Source organism: Nannobrachium achirus, assembly GCF_963921795.1.
Source record: "Nannobrachium achirus genome assembly, chromosome: 6".
Lineage (NCBI taxonomy): Eukaryota > Metazoa > Chordata > Actinopteri > Myctophiformes > Myctophidae > Nannobrachium > Nannobrachium achirus.
Genome location: NC_137815.1, coordinates 65,637,733 through 65,663,585, shown reverse-complemented (window position 1 = coordinate 65,663,585; position 25,853 = coordinate 65,637,733). Strand labels below are relative to the sequence as shown.

The window sequence follows — 25,853 nt, the reverse complement described above, 5'->3', positions numbered from 1 at the left end:
AGATTATTACATAATCTTTTATATTCACGATTACCGTAAATTATCCAATTTAATTAAAAAAAAAAGTAGTGACAGTAAAACCATTCTTAAACCTCACATCAACACTTGCTCTTGAATGCGCGCCGCCTCCATGTTGAACGTGCAAGTGCGTTATGAACGCTTGTCAGTCAACAGCAGCATGCACTCACATCAGGAGTCACACAGGCAGGCCGGCTGGCTAACTACGGTATGCTTAAAAAGTTTGTTTCAAGATGGTCGGAACTACAGACAAATAACCATACACATGCTTTCACTTTGAATGAATGCCTTTGCTGCAGCTGAGCTTAGAACTGCTGCTCTGCCTCTGCTCTCTGCTGTGGAGGGGGAAATCTCTGTGATCATGATCACACATACAGCGACTTAAGTCTTGTTGTGCTGCATCCCTGTCTCGTTTGAAAGTGCCTGTGTCATAGTTTAAGTCGTATTATTGTCTTGAAACAAATGAGCAAGCCGCAAAGTCTTCCTTACAGCAACAAAACACACAAGTGAGGGAGAGAGTGCCCCGCCGAGGGTGGGGGGGATTTTCGACTGACGGTCGTTGGACAACTTGCGCCCCACATTGTGTCTTTCAAGTTGTTTGTTGCCTAAAGAGCCCCCCCCCCTCTCTCTCTCCCTCCAGATAATAGCCCCGCCCCCTCTTACCTTCAGAGTTTTGCCGGGAAGCGGCTCCTTTGATCTTGAAGACCTGTCGGGTTCGGCTTCTATCGCTGAAGCTGAAGGACTTTGGGACCTTGGAGGGAGAGTCTTCAAGAGACTGGTCCGCACTGGGGGAGCGACGCAGGGGACCTCCACCTGAAACAACTGCATCACCCACAATGCACCTGAAACAACTGCATCACCCACAATGCACCTGAAACAACTGCGTCACCCACAATGCATCTGAAACAACTGCATCACCCACAATGCACCTGAAACAACTGCATCACCCACAATACACCTGAAACAACTGCATCACCCACAATGCATCTGAAACAACTGCATCACCCACAATACACCTGAAACAACTACATTACCCACAATACAACAGTCATTCTCAACCTGTTGAATTTCAAGCATAGATATAAAAATCAAACCCATGTTTGAAGTGAACGATCGATGTGAGCTGTTCATTTAGAAGTTACGTTTCCTAACTAATCACTGTGTGTGTGTGTGTGTGTGTGTGTGTGTGTGTGTGTGTGTGTGTGTGTGTGTGTGTGTGTGTGTGTGTGTGTGTGTGTGTGTGTGTGTGTGTGTGTGTGTGTGTGTGTGTGTGTGTGCCTGGCCTGCTCAACCATTGGTTGAGCAGCTTTTTTTGCCCTTGTATGGGTGTCACCATCATTGTTTTAATGTGGGTACCAGGAATGCTATTGGCTGCCAACGGTCACGTGCAACCGCAGGGATACATGGGACATTGTCTTGAGCTTGCCGAATATAAAGCACACGAAGAAGAATCATCACAAGCCTATGATCACAAGCCCCTCCTACAGCATACCCTGCTTTAACATCAAATATAACATAAATTGGACCATATTTTCACAAAACGCAAATCACTGTGATTGAAACGAGGCTTTAAACTAGCAACAAGAACCATAAAGTATTTATGACAATGTTTATTGTGGTAAGAAAATCAAATGTAAAAGTTCGGGGGAAATGAATGGAATCCTATGGAGAACATGTTGCTCAGTGCAATTAGTGGCCAATCATACCGTAGGAACTTTTAGTTCTGTGTTTGCTTCATTTTAAATCCGGACAACTGGCTCACTGGACCTGCCACTGGTCACCAGCGGTATTGCAGCTCATGCTAATAACATAGTAACACACGGACAAAGTCACTCTTAGGAGACGGTGTGAACACCGCTAAAAACCTAGATACACAGACATAAAAAGGTACCCGTCTCGCCTTGGTGGGCATTTTTGATTGACAGGCTTGTAATTCTTCTGTGTGCGTAACAGACAACAAGGTCGGTAGGCAAATCAGAGGCAGGTTTGAATGGAAAAGTCCCGCAAAAGACGTGTTGTGATTGGCCAGTAGTTTTTTTGAGTGGCAGCCTGCCCTCGACACTTCCTCTTTTTAAAGATTAGTTTTTTGGGCTTTTTATGCCTTTATTTGATAGGACGGTAGACTGTCAGGAAATGGGGAGAAAGATGGGAAACGACATGTGGCAAAGGTCGTCCGGATCGGGAATCGAACCGGCGACGCCAGCAGGCATCATAGCCTAGTATGTGGTATGCGCCTTGACCACTAGGCCAGCGGGCGCCCCGACACCTCCTCCTTTGTGCCTATCAAGTTGGACGTGTCGCTCCAATCAACTGCAGCGGTTGGACGAGGTATCTAGCTGTTTATATCTGTGCCCTCTACCAGTTTGAATATGCCCTCCACACTTCCTGTGTGCAATGACATCACATCCTGTGAGTTACCTGTGTTGTTGTTGGTTGCCAGCGGGGTTCCGCTGGGTCCTAGAGGGGAACCTTTTCCTTTGGTACCAGAACTCCTGGGAGAGGAGGAGAACACTCTCTCCTTCAAACTCACCTTCTGACTGTCACACGCACGCACGCACGCACGCACGCACGCACGCACGCACGCACGCACGCACGCACGCACACACACACACACACACACACAGTTAAAATATACGTAAGTGGATAGTTAATCATTTAGTAACAGTTTAAGTAGAATTATTGTTATATGAAATGCTGGTTAAAGAACTGCAGAAAAAACATATGCTGTTACCCTGTTTGTATACATTTACTGCTGTCTGATTATAACATACTGCTGTCTGATTATAACATACTACTGTCTGATTATAACATACTGCTGTTTGATTATAACATACGGCTGTCTATTTATAACATACTACTGTCTGATTATAACATACTGCTGTTTGATTATAACATACTGCTGTCTGATTATAACATACTGCTGTCTGATTATAACATACTGCTGTCTGATTATAACATACTGCTGTCTGATTATAACATACTACTGTCTGATTATAACATACTGCTGTTTGATTATAACATACTGCTGTCTGATTATAACATACTGCTGTCTGATTATAACATACTGCTGTCTGATTATAACATACTGCTGTCTGATTATAACATACTGCTGTCTGATTATAACATACTACTGTCTGATTATAACATACTGCTGTCTGATTATAACATACTACTGTCTGATTATAACATACTGCTGTCTGATTATAACATACTACTGTTTGATTATAACATACGGCTGTTTGTGAGACACTGACCTAGGAGAAGGTTCAAGCTGGACATCCTTCCTGTGGACGGACGGACAGACAGACAGACAGACAGACAGACAGACAGACAGACAGACAGACAGACAGAGAGACAGACAGACAGACAGACAGACAGACAGACAGACAGACAGACAGACAGACAGACAGACAGACAGACAGAGCAGACAGAGCAGACAGAACAGAACAGAACAGAACAGAAGAAGAGGGAATTTGAGTTTGGAGCTCAAAGTATGTTTAAAGAAATATATTGGATACTATTAAACAAAGACTAAACCAATGTATATTTTCTCTCTTTTTATTTTTCAGTTCACTAAAACGTTTTCTCAATTCCAGTTGGACAAAATCACTCCTTTACCAATAAAACACTTTCTGTGCACACATTACAATCCTTTACGGGGCATTGATTGGTCAGCTGTAATGGCATGAACTTATCACTGTCTTTGATCCAGGTCAGATAAGTATCCTAAAGGAATGTGATACAGTACATATACAGTATATGGATTCATGTTTCATCTAAAGGAATGGGATACATATATGGATTCATGTTTCATCTAAAGGAATGGGATACATATAATATGGATTCATGTTTCATCTAAAGGAATGGGATACATATAATATGGATTCATGCTTCATCTAAAGGAATGGGATACATATAATATGGATTCATGTTTCATCTAAAGGAATGGGATACATATAATATGGATTCATGTTTCATCTAAAGGAATGGGATACATATAATATGGATTCATGTTTCATCTAAAGGAATGGGATACATATAATATGGATTCATGTTTCATCTAAAGGAATGGGATACATATAATATGGATTCATGTTTCATCTAAAGGAATGGGATACATATAATATGGATTCATGTTTCATCTAAAGGAATGGGATACATATAATATGGATTCATGTTTCATCTAAAGGAATGGGATACATATAATATGGATTCATGTTTCATCTAAAGGAATGGGATACATATAATATGGATTCATGTTTCATCTAAAGGAATGGGATACATATAATATGGATTCATGTTTCATCTAAGGAATAGGATACATATAATATGGATTCATGTTTCATCTAAAGGAATGGGATACATATAATATGGATTCATGTTTCATCTAAAGGAATGGGATACATATAATATGGATTCATGTTTCATCTAAAGGAATGGGATACATATAATATGGATTCATGTTTCATCTAAAGGAATGGGATACATATAATATGGATTCATGTTTCATCTAAAGGAATGGGATACATATAATATGGATTCATGTTTCATCTAAAGGAATGGGATACATATAATATGGATTCATGTTTCATCTAAAGGAATGGGATACATATAATATGGATTCATGTTTCATCTAAAGGAATGGGATACATATAATATGGATTCATGTTTCATCTAAGGAATGGGATACATATAATATGGATTCATGTTTCATCTAAGGAATGGGATACATATAATATGGATTCATGTTTCATCTAAGGAATGGGATACATATAATATGGATTCATGTTTCATCTAAAGGAATGGGATACATATATGGATTCATGTTTCATCTAAAGGAATGGGATACATATAATATGGATTCATGTTTCATCTAAAGGAATGGGATACATATAATATGGATTCATGCTTCATCTAAAGGAATGGGATACATATAATATGGATTCATGTTTCATCTAAAGGAATGGGATACATATAATATGGATTCATGTTTCATCTAAAGGAATGGGATACATATAATATGGATTCATGTTTCATCTAAAGGAATGGGATACATATAATATGGATTCATGTTTCATCTAAAGGAATGGGATACATATAATATGGATTCATGTTTCATCTAAAGGAATGGGATACATATAATATGGATTCATGTTTCATCTAAAGGAATGGGATACATATAATATGGATTCATGTTTCATCTAAAGGAATGGGATACATATAATATGGATTCATGTTTCATCTAAAGGAATGGGATACATATAATATGGATTCATGTTTCATCTAAAGGAATGGGATACATATAATATGGATTCATGTTTCATCTAAAGGAATGGGATACATATAATATGGATTCATGTTTCATCTAAAGGAATGGGATACATATAATATGGATTCATGTTTCATCTAAGGAATGGGATACATATAATATGGATTCATGTTTCATCTAAAGGAATGGGATACATATAATATGGATTCATGTTTCATCTAAAGGAATGGGATACATATAATATGGATTCATGTTTCATCTAAAGGAATGGGATACATATAATATGGATTCATGTTTCATCTAAAGGAATGGGATACATATAATATGGATTCATGTTTCATCTAAAGGAATGGGATACATATAATATGGATTCATGTTTCATCTAAAGGAATGGGATACATATAATATGGATTCATGTTTCATCTAAAGGAATGGGATACATATAATATGGATTCATGTTTCATCTAAAGGAATGGGATACATATAATATGGATTCATGTTTCATCTAAAGGAATGGGATACATATAATATGGATTCATGTTTCATCTAAAGGAATGGGATACATATAATATGGATTCATGTTTCATCTAAAGGAATGGGATACATATAATATGGATTCATGTTTCATCTAAGGAATGGGATACATATAATATGGATTCATGTTTCATCTAAAGGAATGGGATACATATAATATGGATTCATGTTTCATCTAAGGAATGGGATACATATAATATGGATTCATGTTTCATCTAAGGAATGGGATACATATAATATGGATTCATGTTTCATCTAAGGAATGGGATACATATATGGATTCGTTTTTTTTAAGATGTAGAAACACTCACCTAAAGGATAGTCCTGATTTACTCTTGAGGTTCCTCAACAGATCTAATTGGTTGAGAGGAGGGATCAACCTGAGAGAGAGAGAGAGAGAGAGAGAGAGAGAGAGAGAGAGCACAAACATACTTTTCACAAGCATAACTGCTTTTCATCATAACAAACGTTCTCAATTTTGGCTTGTGCAATATATCCTGTGACCATTTGTTCTGATATATACTATTAAGTGTTTCTTTAACCATAGAGATGTTTACAATACTGTTATTTTGGAAACTGTAAGGTAACCCAGTTCTTATAAGTATCTCCTCCACAGTACTTGCCCATGCACCTTTTATTGATACATCCCAAATAAATATTTTCTTGGCAACTCGATTCTCTGGCATTCTGATTAATCTATTCCACAAGGCTACCATGCTGCCCTTCCACCTTACTTCACACGGTTCCCATCCCATACAGTATCTCCTGTTATTGCCAATACAGGGGCAAATTTATGCACACCTAGGAAATACCGTATCGCTCTATTTTGGACCATTTGCCCTTTCATATTTGTGTTTGAGCACCATACACCTGCCATATAATCCATGACAGGGCAAACACACGTGTGAAATAATTTGGAGTAAGCAGCATATCCCAGATAACCCAGCTGTTTGGTTTTTGCTATTATACCACCCAGAGCCCTACCAACAGATCCTGCCAATGCTGATGTACCGTATTCAAAGTGTAAATGTTCATCCAGATTAAGACCTAGGTATTTGTAGTTTTCAACATACTGTAATCTTTGTTCCCCTAGATCAGGGGTGTCAAGAAATTAAATCATTAAAAAACAAACAAAAAAAAAACTCATTTTGGGGTGAGGGCCGCATTGGATGAAAGGTGACTTGATGAGGGCCGCAACCAGTCGCAGATCGGAGGCATGCACACTCGCGCACATGTTCGCTCTGTTTTTCTTCCTGCCGTCTCAGCCACTGCTAAAGCTAGCAGTATAGCAGTATATCATTTTACAAATTGTGTTCATTATTAACTCTTTTACCGCTTTGGACGTTCCCGTTCGCCCCATTTTTCACGGCGGTGCGACGCCAATAGTACGTTCTTTGGCTCGTTCTTTTGTACCTTGTTTTGATGTCTGTAAACTGATGAGGGGTCGCGCGGGTGTGTACGGTAAAACATCTCCCGTGATAGTGCTCTCAAAAATCCACCGCACGTTAGCATCAATGGAGTAATAAATCACTTCCTTGTTATTATCGCTGGATCTATTGCTCTGTAGGATTCAGCGGTCTGGACGGATGGCAGCCGAGCGCAGCCATTTCACATTAATTCTTGCATGAGGCTGCCCTCTACTGCTAGTATAGCCAAAGTACATCTATGTAATGAGGAAAATAATAATAATAATAAAAAATTAATAGATCTTTGTCTATAACGTCGCAAAGGCAAGCTGCTCTTGCTGGCACCAGACCCAATAAATAAATAATAACATCTGGCAGTAAAACTGTTAAGTAAAATAGCTACTTTCATTATTGGTATCACAGTTGCAGTTACAGTAGGTACGAGAGATGCTATTTTTTAAAGGAGTAGTTCATCCCCAAAATGACTTTTTTTTCTTTGATTACTCACGCCATGGAGACTTGAGTTCAATAATATATTTTTATTTTATTTGTCGCATTACTAAGACAAAAATGTGATAATAGTACACTTCCCCCCATTGATTCCGGATGGGAATACATTTATTGTAATCAAACTTCTGTTTTAGGAATGAGTCTCCATTGGCTCCATGGCATTTTGGGGGTGAACTACTCCTTTAAGAAGTGCCAATAAGAATAAACCATTTGATAATAGAATAATTCAATTCCTGATTCCTGATTTGTAAATGGCTACATTTTTTTTTATTGGTGCAGGACAATAATTATTTTTATTGTATTTTATTTTAAGTAATGAACATTAATGGCATCTTCAGAAAATATCAGTGAATAATAAAACTTTTACATGTTATTATTATTATATTCTTTTAAATACGTTATTTTCTTAACATTAATTTCCATGTCTAATATGTGTAATCTTTGAGTACAGTTCGAATATTGTAGGTATGTTCAGGTATTATTCATAGCCAGACCCCCCACCCCATTCCTAGCAATGCTGATCACTTAACATTCCAATCAATCAACTCAATCACTGCCAGCTGGTGGGAGAAACCTAGCCTGCAGTGAGCAGGCATTAGTTAGGTTAATTCTTAAATAAATCATAACTCTTGACAGGAATGGGCTAGACCGCTAGAGACTTACTTTTTTTTTCTAAATGTCCTGCTTGACAACAGATGGTGTTGGAAACCACCCTGAACAGTAATCATTAACTCTAACACAAGCCTGAGGGTTTTTTATACAGAGATTGTATAGCCCAGTAAAACTGTGTGTGTGTGTGTGTGTGTGTGTGTGTGTGTGTGTGTGTGTGTGTGTGTGTGTGTGTGTGTGTGTGTGTGTGTGTGTGTGTGCGCGTGTGCGTGTGCGTGTGCGTGTGCGTGTGTGTGTGTGTGTGTGTGTGGTCAGAGGTAATCCTCTATCATCAAAGTTGCCCAACCCTGACGTAGACTCTCAAAATTCAGATAGATGCTGAAAAGGGTACAAGGTACAGTAGGTGTAACCCGCTGCAGGGCAGACCGACACGCGGAGGGAGAACGGGACTACGGACCAAGACGCACAGAGCGCGGTGATAAACCTTTCCCCTATGGAACTCAACAGCAACCAGATTAAGGTACTATCAAAAGGCTTATCATTTGCCCCGACGTATAACGCCAAACATTTTGACACTAAAGTCGAATTGTTTAAATTTTATAGAAACTTGCACCTTAAAGTCTGGTATGCTCAGAGACAAACTGGTGACAATACCCCACAGCCACACACTTACACTTCAGAGAGAAGATTTAAACCGAAATCCCATTTTCTTCCCTTAAGTAATAATCCCAGTCTGGTGGCTTTCACTAAGAAAGTTGATTATGATGTCAAACAATTGTTTGATAAACAGCCACCCACCCCACAGAGAGACAACCTAACCCATTCCGAACGCACAGCTCTAAATGAACTGCAACGCAATAAAGACATTGTGATTAAAAGAGCAGATAAAGGAGGGGCAGTTGTTGTGTGGGATTATGACAAATATGTTAAGGAGGCTCATCGTCAATTAGAAAACACGGAGTATTACACTGAACTCCATACTAGTAATCCTCTTCTTCATATGCAGGAGGAGCTCACTATTCTACTGGACCGAGCTAAAGACAATGAATGGATCACCACCAGTGAACATGGATTCTTGTCATGTGAACATCCTCGAGTGGCAACATTTTATATGTTGCCGAAAGTGCACAAGGAACCTAAAGACAACCCCCCAGGCAGACCAATTGTGGCCGCCAATGGGACGCTCACAGAGCCCGCATCACAGTTTATTGATTATTTTCTAAAACCATATGTCCACAAATTGCCTTCTTATGTTCGCGACACTACCGATGTCCTGAACAAATTGAGTAATATAGAAGAGGACACTGTTTGGGATTTCTTGGTAACTATGGATGTAGAGTCGCTTTATACGAATATTGACCACTTAGATGGCCTTAGAGCAGTGAGTCATTATTTGTCAGATAGAGAAGGGCTAACGCCCCCTACAGACTTCATTGTGGAACTCACCGACTGGGTGTTGAACAATAATGTGTTTCTGTTCCAGAATAGGAAGTTCAAACAATGTAAAGGTACCAGTATGGGTGCTTCTTTTGCACCTGAATATGCCTGCTTATATTTAGGATTGTGGGAAGCAGAATCTGTTTTTGATGGTGTTAAAAATCCCTTCAAAGAGAATATTAAAATGTATTGTCGATTCATCGATGACATTTTCCTATTATTCAGAGGTAACCAAGCTGATCTGTTAGAGTTTCATAAGTATCTTAATAACACAAACAGAAATATTAAATTAACATTAGAGTACTCTAGAGAGAACATTAACTTTCTAGACCTCACAATCTACAGAAGTGAGGATGGTAAATTACACACTACTCTATTTAGAAAACCTACAGATCGCAATTCAGTGTTACATTATGGGTCCTTTCATCCGTACCACCAAAAGAACAACATCCCTTATGGACAATTTCAAAGGGTAAAACGAATTTGTGACCAGGACTCTGATTTTGAATTGCAATCTCAACAAATGAGTAAACGCTTCCTAAATAGATCCTATAATAAAACTACTATTACCGCAGCTCGAAATAAAGTGAGCTCCCTAGAACGGCAACAACTCTTACAACCTTCTAACAAAAGGAAAAAAGAGACAACAGGTGTATTCTTCTCTTTGTCTTACAGCAAACAGTCCTCACAAATCAAACAGATCATTCGATCTAATTGGGATATTCTCAAAAGTGACCCCTCTCTAAATAAAACATTTCAACTTCCCCCTACTTTTTGTTTGAAAAAAGCTCCTTCTTTAAAAGACAAACTCTCTCAGAGTTATTTACCAGCCAAGAGAGAGGGCCATTGGCTTAATAGACCAATAGGCACATATAAATGTTTACAAACTAATTGTAGACACTGCTTTAATGTTGTACAACAAAAGGAGTTTAAAGACATCAAAACTAGGGAGACCTTCAAGTACAAACAGTTTATTAATTGCAATTCCACCTACATAGTGTACCGCCTTACATGCCCATGTGGCTGTTTCTATATAGGGCGGACTAAGAGGAGGTTAAAAGATAGAGTGGCTGAACACAAATATGCCATTAGAACAAATAACGAAGATTACCCTATGGCACGTCATTTCCATAGTGTCCACAATGGAAATGACAGCCTCCTCAAAGTAGAGGGTATTGAACAAGTTGAACAAACACCAAGAGGTGGCAACAGATTACAGAGGTTACTGCAGAGAGAAACATACTGGATATTTACTTTTGACGCCATGGAATACCCTGGTCTAAATGAAGAAATTGATTTTAAACCATTTCTGTAAAGGTGAATTATTTGGTTATTTACATATTGAAAGTATGAGTTATGAAATTTGTCATATATGTCTATATTGTTGGTATAGGTGGGCGATATGAATGTAAATACACAATACTTACTATGTATATGAGTTAGATTGCTTACACTGATCCTGATGAGATATATATGTGTTATGATTGGTTCCCTTGGCATGTATAAGAGGACATGCACCTACGGTGCCATCCCCCTATAGCCACGCCCTGAAGAAGACACTCTTTGTGTCGAAACCGGTCGGCTTTATTGGCTTTTTATTGTTTTAATATGTAATAGCCCTACTGCCCTAGTTGTCAAATAAAGGCTTTTTAATGCGTTCCTTGGCTCCGAGTGTGCGAGAAGAACTTCCCGATGGGACCCCATGCTGATTTGATCCTATATTAACTTCTAGCACCTCAAACACGACAAGACTGGAGATACTACACATGCTAAACTCTGAAGCACTCGGCTCATCTTGTTTCATTATTAAGGTAGGTGTAAGCTTTTGTTTTTGTGTGTGCTATTATTCTATTAATTTCTGTTTTGTGTGTGCTATTATTCTATTAATTTCTGTTGATTTCTGTTTCTTGTTGTTTAATTGTTTCTTGTATTGTTTAAAACTGAAGGTGTTTAATGTTATCATGAAATTATCGTTTAAATTTCATATTGAAAATCTTATTACTAAACTGAGACAAAAGATCGGATTTCTTTATAGAAACAAAGCATGCTTTCCTGCATCCTGTAAAAAGTCTATTATTGAAGCTACTTTTCTCTCTGTTTTAGATTATGGAGACATTATATTTAGGATTGCTTCTCCTTCAATTTTAAAGCGCCTTGACACTGTGTACCACTCAGCACTAAGATGGATCACTGGTGACAGCTATGGAACCCACCATTGTACACTATATGGGAACTCAGGTTTATCCTCCTTATCTGAGAGGCGTGATAAACACTGGTATCTTTTTATTTTTAAAGCTCTCTCAGGATTGCTCCCCCCTTATATTTGTTCAATGCTGAATCTGGACCCTATTCCCTATCAGACGCGCTCAAGCGACATTTTGACGCTCAAGGTTCCATTTGCTCATACAGAGCTTGGCAAGGCAGCATTTTCTATCAGTGCTCCACTTGCATGGAACAAGCTCCAAAAACCATTAAAAATAAAATATCTGCCGGCCTTAGGCCAATTTAGGATGATGGTTTCTAATACCTTTGTTCTAAACTGTATATGTTTTAATTAATTTAGCTTTTAGTTTCTTGAACTTTCTACAGTTTTCAAGTATTCTCTAGCTTTTTGATTATTTCAAATGATGTCTGTAAATGTATATATGTATATATGTTGTTGTTCATTGTTGTATCTCGGTTGCATTGTAAATGAGTGCTTGCTCTCAACTGTATTTCCGAGTATAAATAAAGGTAACAAACAAACAATGTGGTTCTGTTTTGTTTCAGCTTTTATGGCTTTATGGAAATAAATCCCATTGTAAACCTACTACCAGTCTAAAAGTCATTCATTCGGCTGGGTGTGCTACAGTTCAATATGAGGAAGTGTTATAAGCTGCTGGCGGTGATCCTGCTTTGGACTCTTGCGGGAATATCGTCTTGGATTCTCCTTTTCCTGAATGCCTGGCCTTCAAAAGTGGAACGGTACCATATAGAAATAAAGGGAGCCCGCAGGCTCACCAATAGCCCAAAGGAGCTCCTGTGTGAACTGAAGACCCGGGCCAGGCTGAGGACGGTGGACGGATCAGAACAGCCCTTCTCCTCGCTGGGCTGGTCCCGTCTGGTGCCCTCTGTTCCTCTGGAGCAGCTCCACAGACGGCAGGAGAACCAAAGCAGCTTCAAGTCCTGTGCTGTGGTGGCCTCGGCCGGGGCCATGCTGCACTCAGGACTAGGCGAGGAGATTGATTCCCATGAAGCGGTCATGCGGTTCAATCACGCACCAACAGGGGGTTACGAGAAAGACGTGGGAACCAGAACGACTTTTCGACTCATCAACGAACAGATTCTATATAAGCCTGAATTTCGATTCAACACCAGCTCTCTCTACTACAACGTCACCCTGGTGACCTGGGAAAAAGCCCCTCATGACCTCAACCTGACTGAGTGGTACGCCCATGGAAAACTGTTCAGGCCGTATGTAGAGCGCCGGAGGCTGGACCCTGGTCAGCCCTTCTACGTGCTTCACCCCAGCTACGTCTCGCAGCTCTGGCAGGAAATCCAGGGAAACACACAGGAGAACATTCAGCCCAACCCGCCTAGCTCTGGCTTCATGGGCATCCTTGTGATGATGGCGCTGTGCGATGAAGTGCACGTGTACGAGTACATTCCCTCCGCGAGGCAGACGGCACTGTGCCACTACTTTGAGGATTTTGACGACATCGTCTGCTCCCTGGGCGGAGTGAACGCGTGGCACCCCCTCCAATTTGAGAAGGGGTTGATCCGGCGAATCAATACAGGCTCTGAGACTGACCTCAGAAGAGGCAGGGCGACACTTCCTGGATTCAGTGCAGTCAACTGTGAGTGACATCTGAGATATGACATACTGTTACGCTCCATCAGGTAGGACCAAGGCTCAGGGACAGCGACTTAACAAAGGGAGGCCACAACAAGAGACAAGACAAGAAGTGTGCAGCCCCAAGAAAGGAGCTATTTTTTGGAACTATTTAAGAAGATCTCTCATTGAATATCACTGAATGTCACGCATGCACAGGGTAACATGTCATTAGGTCAAACACCCTTTGGATCGACCACCAAACTATAACCCAAACCCTAAGTTTTTTTTTTTTTTCGCACTGATTTTTGACATTCCACTATTAGGTTGTGTTGGTAGTTTCTGACTATTCTGCTTTGTTTAACAATGACAGTGAGATACTTGTTGCACTAACTAGCATTGACTGTTACGGTCTCTTTTTGTAAGACACTTTATGTATATATACTTATATATTATTCGCCCCCTCTATTGATGCACCTTCTCTTTATTGGTACTGTACTGCTCTTTTTTCCCCCTCATATCTATCTTTTTTCTTACTTCTCTGTAACTTTGTAAATAACTGTATACTGCTATGCTACCCACTAACCCTAACCCTAAACCTAACCTCAGTAACCGTGACGCGGGTGATTATCTAACCTGCCGACGCTGTTCGACCCAACGAGAGTTCGACCTATGGGGCAGTCCCCATGCACACACACACACGCGCAAGTCCATGTGTGTGTGTGTGTGTGTGTGTGTGTGTGTGTGTGTGTGTGTGTGTGTGTGTGTGTTAGTGCGTGCGTGCGTGCGTGCGTGCGTGCGTGCGTGCGTGCGTGCGTGCATGTTTTTTTTATGCGCTTGTTTTTTATTACATTATATGAGCTGATTATTACACTATGAGTTTTTATTACATGTTTTATTACATTATGAGCCCTTATTACATTATGAGTTCTACACATGCTGCCAACTTGAAGAATGGAGCAACTATCTACTAAACATGCAGCAAATTAATATATATGGGGATCATTTAGCTGTACAAAGAGCATCCACAATGTTCAACATACAGTTCGTGATTGTATCGACACTGGGTGTTGATGCAACATTGATAATATCCCCATGTGGTCAGTATGAAGACAGTCTGCCATTGCTACTGTAGTTCTGGGCCACTTTGCCGAAGGTCATGGGGACCATTATGTAAGCCTTGGTGGACCAGTCACACACTTGATTCAAAGAGTCCAGGAAGCAGAGGAGAGCGCATCACTTCGATCTGTCCCTCATTCTGGCCCTAAGTCTAGCCCTCACTCTGGCCCTGACTCGGTACCTCACTCTGGCCCTGACTGTTCGTTTTCAAGCTGCGTGTCCCGGTGTCCCGACAAATATCTCTAAAACACTAATATGTCCCGCTTTTCAACATTCACTACAGAATTATGCCAATAACAGTATCTGTCACATCTGTGTGTGTGTGTGTGTGTGTGTGTGTGTGTGTGTGTGTGTGTGTGTGTGTGTGTGTGTGTGTGTGTGTGTGTGTGTGTGTGTGTGTGTGTGTGTGTTAGTGCGTGCGTGCGTGCGTGCGTGCGTGCGTGCGTGCGTGCGTGCGTGCGTGTGTACGTGCGTGCGTGCGTGCGTGCGTGCGTGCATACCTGTACATAGGAACAGACACAGTTCTCTCATAATAATCCCAGGTTGAAGTCAGATCACTTCTTGTTAGATTAGTGGCGTAAAACCTCCATGCTGCCTGGGGCGAGAGAGTTTAAAAACAAACTGAGCTTGGTAGGGAAATTCCATTGGTAGTATATAGTCCAGTAATTTTAGGCCAAAATTAGGCTAAACCTAAAACAAATTGCAATAGTAGCAAACTCAACTGATTTTGTATCCTCAATATGTCCTTAGTGAGGGGAAAAAGGTCCCAAGGAATCCCATCAGGGGAAAGTTTTGAAAACGACCTACCTACCTTCACTTACTATACACTACACTATAAAGGAAAAAATGACTCCCAAAAAATCTGCTTTAAGTGGGATGTGAGGGGTCAAAATAGGGGTTTTTAATTATTCTGAATCCATTGCAAGCATTTGTTTTGCACGAAAAACAATCCTTGGGCAAGAAATGGCCCCTCAAAACGATGGTTTAGTGATTTTCACAGTCTTTTGGGGTCCGTTTTTAGCCCAAGGAATGTTTTTCATGCAAAACAAAGACCTTTGTAAAATACTCTTCCCAGGAAAATAAAAGAAGACATATCACACATTTGTTTTCTGCTGTGTGGCTTTTTGATGTGCACACTGTATAATTTTGAGGAATCTAAATCTAAGACATCATTGCATCAGTAGCAGTAGGGCTGTCACGATTATGACATTTTCCATGATGATTAATTGTCACTCAAATAATTGTGATTAACGATTTAATTGTGTTTCTGTCGTTGACAATTACATTTATGTTTGGCTTGTAGGCTTTGAAGATGCACATGGCAGATATGACACATAACCTAAATATACAAAGAAATTAGATTTGCCAACTTTATACTTAAAAAAGAACATTGATAGTGGAAATAGCAGATCTACAAGCGACGCGTTTTCCACTATTTTTTAACATGTTTGAAAATGTATGAAAAATGTTCAACATGGAAACGATTATGACGATTATGACAAAGTCATTACGATTATGAGAAATAATTGCGATTAGACGATTATGTAATAATTATGACAGCCCTAAGTAGCAGTAATAGCAGTAGTAGTATTCATTTGTACCTGTATTAGTCCAGCTGCAGGGTTGCGCCGCTTTTCAAAGTGTTTCTGTCTGTGTTGCTCCTGAACTTTCAGAGCAAAACCTGAACCCAGGATACCCTGGAGACACAGACAGACAGACAGACAGACAGACAGACAGACAGACAGAGACAGACAGACAACTCAGAGCAGCACCAACTCCTTATGGGGTGGTCAGTCACATGCACACTACAACTGATCCATCTTTCTTTTTTTTTAAGATGTATTTTTTGTCTTTATTGATAGGACAGTAGACTGACAGGAAATGGGAGAGGGATATGGGGAGTGCTGCCAAAGATATTTAATTCATGAAGATAGCTCAACCTCATTGGATCCACTAGAGTGGTACACAAATCCTACAAAAAGCCTCCTAAGTGGGCACCGGCTCTGACGGCAAATCTCGCGCACGTCCTGTTTACTGGTGCTATAGATCCCGTGAGAGTGTGTTGCTGGGACAGCAAAAGAGCAATAATAAAGTTGATTCTCTCCTTTGTTGTGTCGCTGAAAAAAGCCACTTTAGTATGACAATTTTGTTAATAGTATGTGGCTTGTGAAGATCGGGACCAATATTTAGTTCAGTGACCATAGCTTCTGAACTATTATTTTGCTCTGTGTTCACGTTAGCTCTCTCATTGTAAATGAATAGACTCCAAACATGCTTCCGCCTCCTAAAAAGGTATCCACCTACATCACGCAAAAACGGGAAGTACGGGTCTGTTCCGCCCTCTTGCTATCGCCCTCTTGGGCGAAGCGCAGCAAAGGTTGCCGGGAACGGGATTCTGACCCTCTCTATGAAGTTTCTTGTGCTTTGCCTACCCAGGACGGAGATGCGAGAGATTAGGAAAATCTTTTGTACCGGCTGCCCTTAAGCTGTACAACGAGACACATAACGGACGAATGAAAAGGACTTCCTTCCTGACTTAGACTGACGGAACTATTGCTGTATTGACTTTGACCTCTAAGGACCTTCCAGGGAAAGTGCTCATGTGCGTCTTGCGGTGACATGCTTCCTAGTTTCTTCTTCTCTGAGCTGTTATTGTTTTGTTTTTTCGCACTGCTTTTTTTTACTTTGCACTATTAAGTTGGAACTATTGCTGTATTGACTTTGACCTCTAAGGACCTTCCAGGGAGAGTGCTCATGTGCGTCTTGCGGTGACACGCTGCCTAGTTTCTTCTGCTCTGAGCTGTTTCTGTTGTTTTTTTCGCACTGTTTTTCGACATTGCACTATTAGGTTGTGTTGGTAGTTTCTGAGTATGTGTCTTGTTTAACAATGACAGTGAGATACTTGTTGCACTAACTAGCATTGACTGCTTTGGTCTCTTTTTGTAAGACACTTTATGTATATATACTTAATTTAATTCGCCCCCTCTATTGATGCACCTTCTCTTTTTTGGTACTGTACTGCTCTTGTTTTTACTCTTATCTATTTTTTCCTACTTCTCTGTAACTTTGTAAATAACTGTATACTGCTGTGCTACAACTGGACAACTAAATTTCCCCCTTGGGATAATAAAGGTATCTATCTATCTATCTATCTATCTATCTTGTGCGCCTCCCACCACCGCCCCAGCATCCACCTTGGGGTTCTGTTTCTATACAATTCCCTTAGGGGGTCTTGCTATTGTCTTCCATGTAATATGTAACATCCCAGAGTGTGCGAGTAAATGTGTAAATAAATATACTCACAGCAGGCAGAGCAAAGAAGGACACTCCTATCAGGGTGAACGCAGCGGCCAACAGTCGGCCGTTCCAGGTGATGGGAAACTTGTCTCCGTATCCAATCGTTGTCAGGGTGATCTGACAGGAAACAGGAAGGCACATGGGGGTTTCTAGCCAATATACAACAGAGTTCAACGTTAAACATCTGAGCTGCAATTGAACCCATCATCATCATTGTATGCTTTAGCTATTAAAACATAGCAGATATACAAGCTCACAGATCTTGTAGATCTGCTATTTTTGAGAAATCCTGAAAATGTGTGCAATTCTTTGAATATTTTGAACCAATTCTATAAGTGTCTTCTGAATCCTTCTAAGGTCTTTTGAAAAAGATATGTTTCTATGTCGGCGGTGCTCAAACCTTTTCATGTGAAGGACCCCCAAAATGATATGTATTTGGCCATGGACCCCCATCTCAAAATATTGTATCAGGGACCCCCCAGAAGTAAATATTTGGGTTACAAATAGCAGATCTACAAGCTTGCAGTGCGGCACTCGGTGCCGCGCTGTGAGCTTGTATATCTGCTATTTTTCAATAGTTAAAGCATTACATAATTCTAGGCCTAAATGGCTTAACGTGTCATAGTATTACTAACATTACAAGATAACTACTGCTAACAACACGGCTACTACTGCTGCCAGTAAAATTATCGCCGCTATTAGCAGGGTTCCCACACATTTTTACCAATTAATTTCCAGAACTTTTCCAAAACTTTTCCCGAATATTTAACCCAATTTCCAGGACTATATAACAATAATCCAGCTCAATAACAGGTCGCTTACTCCTATGCGCAATGCCCAAAGACAGGTAGTGTATGCCAGTGGTTCTCAACCTTTTCAGGCCGTGACCGCCGAAACGAATCATGTTTTAACTGGGGACCTGGCACCCTGACGAGCACTAAGAGTCGAGGAATTTTGTATAACACGGTTCTATTGTGAAAATAGCAGATCTACATGCTCACAACGCCTCGCGTTGCGAGGCATTGTGGGCATGTAATTTGTCATTTCAGAGGTATTAACAAAATCAATAACCAAAGACAATGCATAGATGTTTTTTCCAAAACTTTTCCAGAACTGGAAAAATATTTTTCTAATTTCAAAATATTTCCAGGAATTTCATGACCGTGGGAACCCTGTATTAGTATCTGTACTCACCAGTCCCCACCACAGGGTATTAGTATTGGCAGTACTCACCAGTCCCCACCACAGGGTATTAGTATTGGCAGTACTCACCAGTCCCCACCACAGGGTATTAGTATTGGCAGTACTCACCAGTCCCCACCACAGGGTATTAGTATTGGCAGTACTCACCAGTCCCCACCACAGGGTATTAGTATTGGCAGTACTCACCAGTCCCCACCACAGGGTATTAGTACTGGCAGTACTCACCAGTCCCCACCACAGGGTATTAGTATTGGCAGTACTCACCAGTCCCCACCACAGGGTATTAGTATTGGCAGTACTCACCAGTCCCCACCACAGGGTATTAGTATTGGCAGTACTCACCAGTCCCCACCACAGGGTATTAGTATTGGCAGTACTCACCAGTCCCCACCACAGGGTATTAGTATTGGCAGTACTCACCAGTCCCCACCACAGGGTATTAGTATTGGCAGTACTCACCAGTCCCCACCACAGGGTAGTAGTATTGGCAGTACTCACCAGTCCCCACCACAGGGCGTCAGCATACGTCTCAAACATGTCGTTGTCCTCTTTCTCCGCCAGGTAAACCAGAAAGGAAGCCAGGATGAGACACAGGAAGCCGATATACCAGGCTGTTATCAGCTCCTTCAAAATTAAAGCACAAGGTTATAAGACCAAGGGGTTTGTCAGGAGACCTGTGAACATTAGCGCTGACGTTTTATGACCTGTTCATGTTTGATTTGATGTTTTATTTTTCAACAACAAAAAATATTTTTGCTGCACAACATGTTTCCATAGAAGATATGCTGGCTTCTATGGAATCCGAGTGAAATCAAGCATAGCGACTGAGAACTTTAACCCATTCAGAACGGGCACACATTATTGTGTATCATTATTTTATGCTTTAACTATTGAAAAATAGCAGATATACAAGCTCACAGCGCGGCACCGAGTGCCGCGCTGTGAGCTTGTAGATCTGCTATTTTTGAAAAATCGTGAAAATTTGAATTTTGACACGATTCTATAAGTGTCTTTTGAATCCTTCTAAGAGCACTCAGAGCACCTGCTGCAGTCAAGCTGCACTGAGTGAATCTTGTGCCGTATCCATACATGTCAGCCATGTAAACAAACACACTGCGACATTTACAACTAAACAATGCTCTCAAGAATGTTTTTAAAAATATTTTAAGCGAGAAATAGATTCAATAGATCCAGAAAATGGATTCTATCTGATCAGCACTTCCTTGTTTTCCAAGGCGACCGTGTAGTGCTGGGGGGACGCCCAGCGCAACACTTGTGGAACACTTTCAGCCGTCTGTAAACAAGGAAATACTTTGTTTTGTTTTTAGTTTTGAGTCAAATTATTAATTTTATTTAGTAGCCGGGGAATAAGCGGGATAATGAATGGCTCCTAATCCCTTCGGCCTCATAACACCCCTCGGCTCCGCGTCGGGGTGTTATGAGGCCGTCGGGATTATCCCTCGACAACGACTGCAGAGCCATTCATTATCCCTTACATAATAAGCAAGCTAATATGTCAGTACATCAACAACAATACAACAAATTCATATGAATATCGATCTAGAAAAACAAAACATAGGTAGACCACGCACCTAATCAGTAAAAAACTTTTCTAACCTAAAAAATGCTGTCTAGCATCATGTGTGGTCACTGAGGGAAGGGGAGTGTTACGGTAGTGCTATGGGTTTAGGTGGAGTCTGAAGAGGTGAGTCTTCAGTCCACGGTGGAAGCTATGGGAGTGAGTCTATAGTTCTAAGTGCGACAGGGAGTTTATTCCACAGTTTCGGGGCCAGGAGGGCAAATTGTCAAGGACGAGTGTGTACCTTGCTGTGTGCGTACACCACCGATCCCAGCAGCTTCCAGGTGCCTCCTCGGCGGTCCATGCGGATCATCCGGAGGATCTGGAGGAAGCGCAGCGAGCGGATGGCAGAGGTGGCGAACACGTTGCCCTGGGTCCCTGCTGCCAGCACAGATATGGAGGCTATCAACACCATGACGTCTGTGAGAGAGAGAGAGACACAGAGACAGACAGAGAGAGAGAGAGAGAGAGAGAGAGACAGACAGAGAGAGAGTTCATATGATACAGTCTTAATAACTCCGAGAACTAAACTGGATTACACGGACGCAGACACACACACACACACACACACACACACACACACACACACACACACACACACACACACACACACACACAGACCAGTAAGACTCCCTAATCGGGAGATAAGCGACCGTCAGGTCGCAGCATGATTTTAGGGCAAAATGTGTAGGAGCAGTGTCCAAAAAATGTGTTTGAAAATATATATGGGACAGATCCATGTTGATGACATGAGTGTAGACATACTGTGTACCGATTTGCGTAATTTTAGGGCAAAATCTGTAGGGGCAGTGTCCAAAAATGTGTTTGAAAAAGTCGGCCTGATGGTGGCGCTATATGGGACAGATCAATGTTGATGGCATGAGTGTAGACATACTGTGTACCGATTTGCGTGATTTTAGGGCATAATCTGTAGGAGCAGTGTCCAAAAATGTGTTTGGAAAAAATGGGCCTGATGGTGGCGCTATATGGGACAGATCCATGTTGATGACATGAGTGTAGACATACTGTGTACCGATTTGAGTGATTATAGGGCAAAATCTGTAGGAGCAGTGTCCAAAAATGTGTTTGAAAAAATGGGCCTGATGGTGGCGCTATATGGGACAGATCCATGTTGATGACATGAGTGTAGACATACTGTGTACCGATTTGCGTGATTTTAGGGCAAAATCTGTAGGAGCAGTGTCCAAAAATGTGTTTGAAAAAATGGGCCTGATGGTGGCGCTATATGGGACAGATTCATGTTGACGGCTCTCTTGGCGCCGCCGAGGCGGGTGCGTGGGTACCGGCCCCGGCTCTCCCGGTCGCTCCTAGCCCGAGTTACGGCATTTTATGTGCACTGCAGTGGCGGGGGTCCTCCACTAGGGGTGCGACCACTTTTGCATCCATTCTGGAGCACCAGGATTCGGTGGTCCCTGGGAATTCCCCGTGAACAGCCCCGCTGGGGTGGTCATTGTTCATTTTAGCACTTTTTGGCGGCGGCGCCAGGGGGTCCCTGGGGGTCCCTGGAGCTCCGGGGGTCCCGGGAGGGGTGGAGGTTGTGGATTGGCAGGCAAGGAGTGTGTGTGCAAAGTTTGGCATGGATTGGGGCAACGGTGGCTGAGATATGAGTTGGGGAAAAGTGTGACGTGACGGACAGACTGACAGACTGACAGACTGACGGACAGACTGACGGACAGACAGCCTGTCGAGGTACAGACAGAAATATATTCAGATAGTTGGTTATGTAACTATATGTGCAGTTTGAGAAGGATATTAACATGAATACAAGACAGACAGACAGACAGACAGACAGACAGACAGACAGACAGACAGACAGACAGACAGACAGACAGACATACCTATAACGCAGAAGGGTTTCCTGGCAAACTTTAGTCTTCCTCTCCATCCTCTGTAGCGACAGCAGCAACCGGCCGCCCAGATCCTGACAATATACTCCACCCCGAACACCACGATGGTTACGATTTCCTGTTAAAACAACACCACTTCCTGTTAACACCACCACGGTTACGTTCTTTTGTGAATAATAATAACTATAATATAACCAGTAAGACTCCCTAATCGGGAGATAAGCGACCGTTGGTCGCTTATCTCCACAAATAGGCCAAAAATGAGTTTTTCCAAAATCGTCCTGATGGTGGCGCTAGATGGGACAGATGCGTTTTGATTAAATGACTGTAGAGATACTGTGTACCGGTTTGCGTGATTTTAGGGCAAAATCTGTAGGAGCAGGGTCCAAAAATGTGTTTTTCAAAAATCGTCCAGATGGTGGCGCTATATGGGACAGATCCATGTTGATGAGATAAGTGTAGACAGACTGTGTACCGATTTGCGTGATTTTAGGGCAAAATCTGTAGGAGCAGTGTCCAAAAATGTGTTTGAAAAAATCGGCATGATGGTGGCGCTATATGGGACAGATCCATGTTGATGAGATGAGTGTAGACATACTGTGTACCGAGTTGTGTGATTTTAGGCCAAAATGTGTAGGAGCAGTGTCCAAAAATGTGTTTGAAAAGAATCGGCCTGATGGTGGCGCTCTATGGGACAGATCCATGTTGATGACATGAGTGTAGACATACAGTGTAGCGATTTGCGTGATTTTAGGGCAAAATCTGTAGGAGTAGTGTCCAAAAATGTGTTTTAAAAAATCTCCTGATTGGATACACTTCAGTTTACTTAAGCCCCGGACATTTTTTAACATGTTTTTTCCATGGGTTTTGACCGGACAAAGCCAGATGTTGGAGCTTAGCTCCCGTTCCAGGAGCACAGCTCCACCACGGTGGATTCAAAGCCTTATTTCCACGGTGGTGGACATAGGGCTGATTATGACATTTTACATGACGATTAATTGTCACTCACATAATTGCGATTAACGATTTAATTGTGTTTTTGTCGTTGACAATTACATTTCTGTTTGGCTTTTAGGATTTGAAGATGCACATGGTAGATATGACACATAACCTAAATATACAAAGAAATAACTGACATATTTGACAACTTACTACTTAAAAAAATAATATTGATAGTGGAAATAGCCGATCTACAAGCTCACAGTGAGCTTGTAGATTTGCTATTTCCACTATTTCTGAAACATTCTTCAACATTCACGATTATAACGATTATGACAAAATAATTGTGATTATGTCGAATAATTGCGATTAGACGATTATGTAATAATTGTGACTGACAGCCCTACCCAACACCACCTTTAATTTAACCCATTTAGGCCTAGAATTATTGAATGCTTTAACTATTGAAAACATGCAGATATACAAGCTCATAGTGCGCCACCGAGTGCCGCGCTGCGAGCTTGTAGATCTGATATTTTTTAAAAGGTTGTGAAAATGGGTACAAATCTTTGAATATATGTATTTTAAAGCAAACGTTTGTAACTCAAATTTTGCTTCTGGGGGTGGTCCCTGGAACTAAATATTTTGAGATGGGGGTCCGTGGCCAAATAAATATCAGTTTGGGGGTCCTTCACATGAAAAGGTTTGAGAACCACTGACATAGTAGTCTCTCCCGCGCTGTGAGCTTGTATATCTGCTATTTTTCAATAGTTAAAGCATAAAATAATGTTACACAATAATGTGTACCCGTTCTAGTATTAATGATACTACAGTAGTAGCAGTAGAAGTAATAGTAGCAGTAGTAGTAGTAGTAGTGATAGATAGTATTAATAGCAGTAATAGTAGAACTAACCAGAATATAGAGGGCGTCTTCTGAACTTTTCTCGTACTCTCTGATGGTGGAGAAGACAGACAGGACGAGACAAGAGAAAACCAACAGAAAACTACAGCCAGACAGACAAACAGACAGACAGACAGACAGAACATTCCATTAGTATTATTCCATTAGAGAGAGAGAGAGAGAGAGAGAGAGAGAGAGAGAGCGATACAGACAAACAGATGGACAGACATTTCTGTACCAGCAGATCCAACCAAATTACCCCCCCAAAAAAGCTAAACAACAGTATAACGGGGGTGTCTTTTTTAATACATTTTAATTTAGTTTTAGTCAAATTTTAGCCTAGTCTAGCTTTAGTTAATATGAATATATGTATGTACTAAATATACAGTTGATTTAGTTGACAAAAATGTATTTCGTTAGTTTCGCCATAGTTTTAGTCGGCGGTATGAACACTAGCGGCTGTTTCAAATAATTGGACACGAGCCTTGATAAACACGTGGCCGGATTCTGTTATTCTGTTGTTGAGTTGTTCCCATACCAGTATCAGAAAAGCTGCTGATACTAGGGATGGGAAGATATGAAAATGTCATATCACGATAATTGTGGCAAAAGAAATCGCGATTTACGATATAATCGCGATAATCAAAATCCATTATCCCAGGGCGGAACATTTGCCAAAAAATAGCCGATCTACAAGCTCACAACGTGTTGGATCGGCTATTTTTTGGCAAAGACGTTTGATATAGAGTGAAAAAAGACTGGATCAAGTATGTATATTATAAGTACCTTTTACAAATTATAGAATGGTGCCGGATATGGAGCTCGGCAAATAAAAGTGAATCGATCCCAGTGCATGACGGAGGACGATATCGCGATAAATTAAATCTCCACAATACGATTATCGTGAGAGTTTTTTATCGCGATAATATCGCTTATCGTCCCATCCCCAGCTGATACTGCCTAAAATGCTGGTATCGGTGTCAGCAAGCCGAGTATGCCAGTCTTTGCTTCAGTTGATGTTGCACAACTGTTTTATACTCTTACTGGACTATTTACCTTATGATTGTACAAACTTGTAGCTGCATATTGACAATTACTGATGGAATCTGGACTCTCATAACTCTGAGAGTGTACAAATGGAACCAAATGGACCCAAAAGGGTTGGTTTTCAAACAATGATATCTTCATTTCAAAGATAACGTTGACAATGGGTTACATGCCCCTTTAATAATGAACTGATGATTCCTCCTCTCCTCTTCTTTCAATCTATTTTTGAGGAGAAGTGCTGATTGGCTGAGGAGAGGTCAGGTGTCAGGTTGCTATAGCGATGTTTTTCCCACATCATCATTAGAT

General features: G+C 41.1%; 2 protein-coding genes across 2 annotated transcripts in view; one reads left to right on the top strand and one right to left on the bottom strand.

Annotated features, from left to right (window-relative positions):
* The window catches only part of kcnq2b (potassium voltage-gated channel, KQT-like subfamily, member 2b), a gene marked incomplete at both ends in the record, with an annotated part of 51,444 nt that overhangs the window by 12,971 nt on the left and 12,620 nt on the right, over positions 1 to 25,853 (bottom strand). Inside the window, 11 exons of the mRNA XM_080728369.1 lie at positions 682 to 840; positions 2,437 to 2,551; positions 3,269 to 3,302; positions 6,133 to 6,201; positions 15,214 to 15,308; positions 16,315 to 16,410; positions 18,017 to 18,127; positions 19,712 to 19,837; positions 21,037 to 21,212; positions 22,652 to 22,778; positions 24,513 to 24,603. Of these exons, the coding sequence (XP_080584495.1) occupies positions 682 to 840; positions 2,437 to 2,551; positions 3,269 to 3,302; positions 6,133 to 6,201; positions 15,214 to 15,308; positions 16,315 to 16,410; positions 18,017 to 18,127; positions 19,712 to 19,837; positions 21,037 to 21,212; positions 22,652 to 22,778; positions 24,513 to 24,603 (1,199 nt within the window). The remainder of the gene's footprint in view (positions 1 to 681; positions 841 to 2,436; positions 2,552 to 3,268; positions 3,303 to 6,132; positions 6,202 to 15,213; positions 15,309 to 16,314; positions 16,411 to 18,016; positions 18,128 to 19,711; positions 19,838 to 21,036; positions 21,213 to 22,651; positions 22,779 to 24,512; positions 24,604 to 25,853) is intronic.
* Positions 12,641 to 13,627, top strand: LOC308286356 (beta-galactoside alpha-2,6-sialyltransferase 2-like; the record flags this gene model as incomplete). The annotated part of the gene is made up of 1 exon (XM_080727352.1): positions 12,641 to 13,627. The coding sequence occupies one exon, from the start codon at positions 12,641 to 12,643 to the stop codon at positions 13,625 to 13,627; it is 987 nt and encodes a 328-aa protein (XP_080583478.1).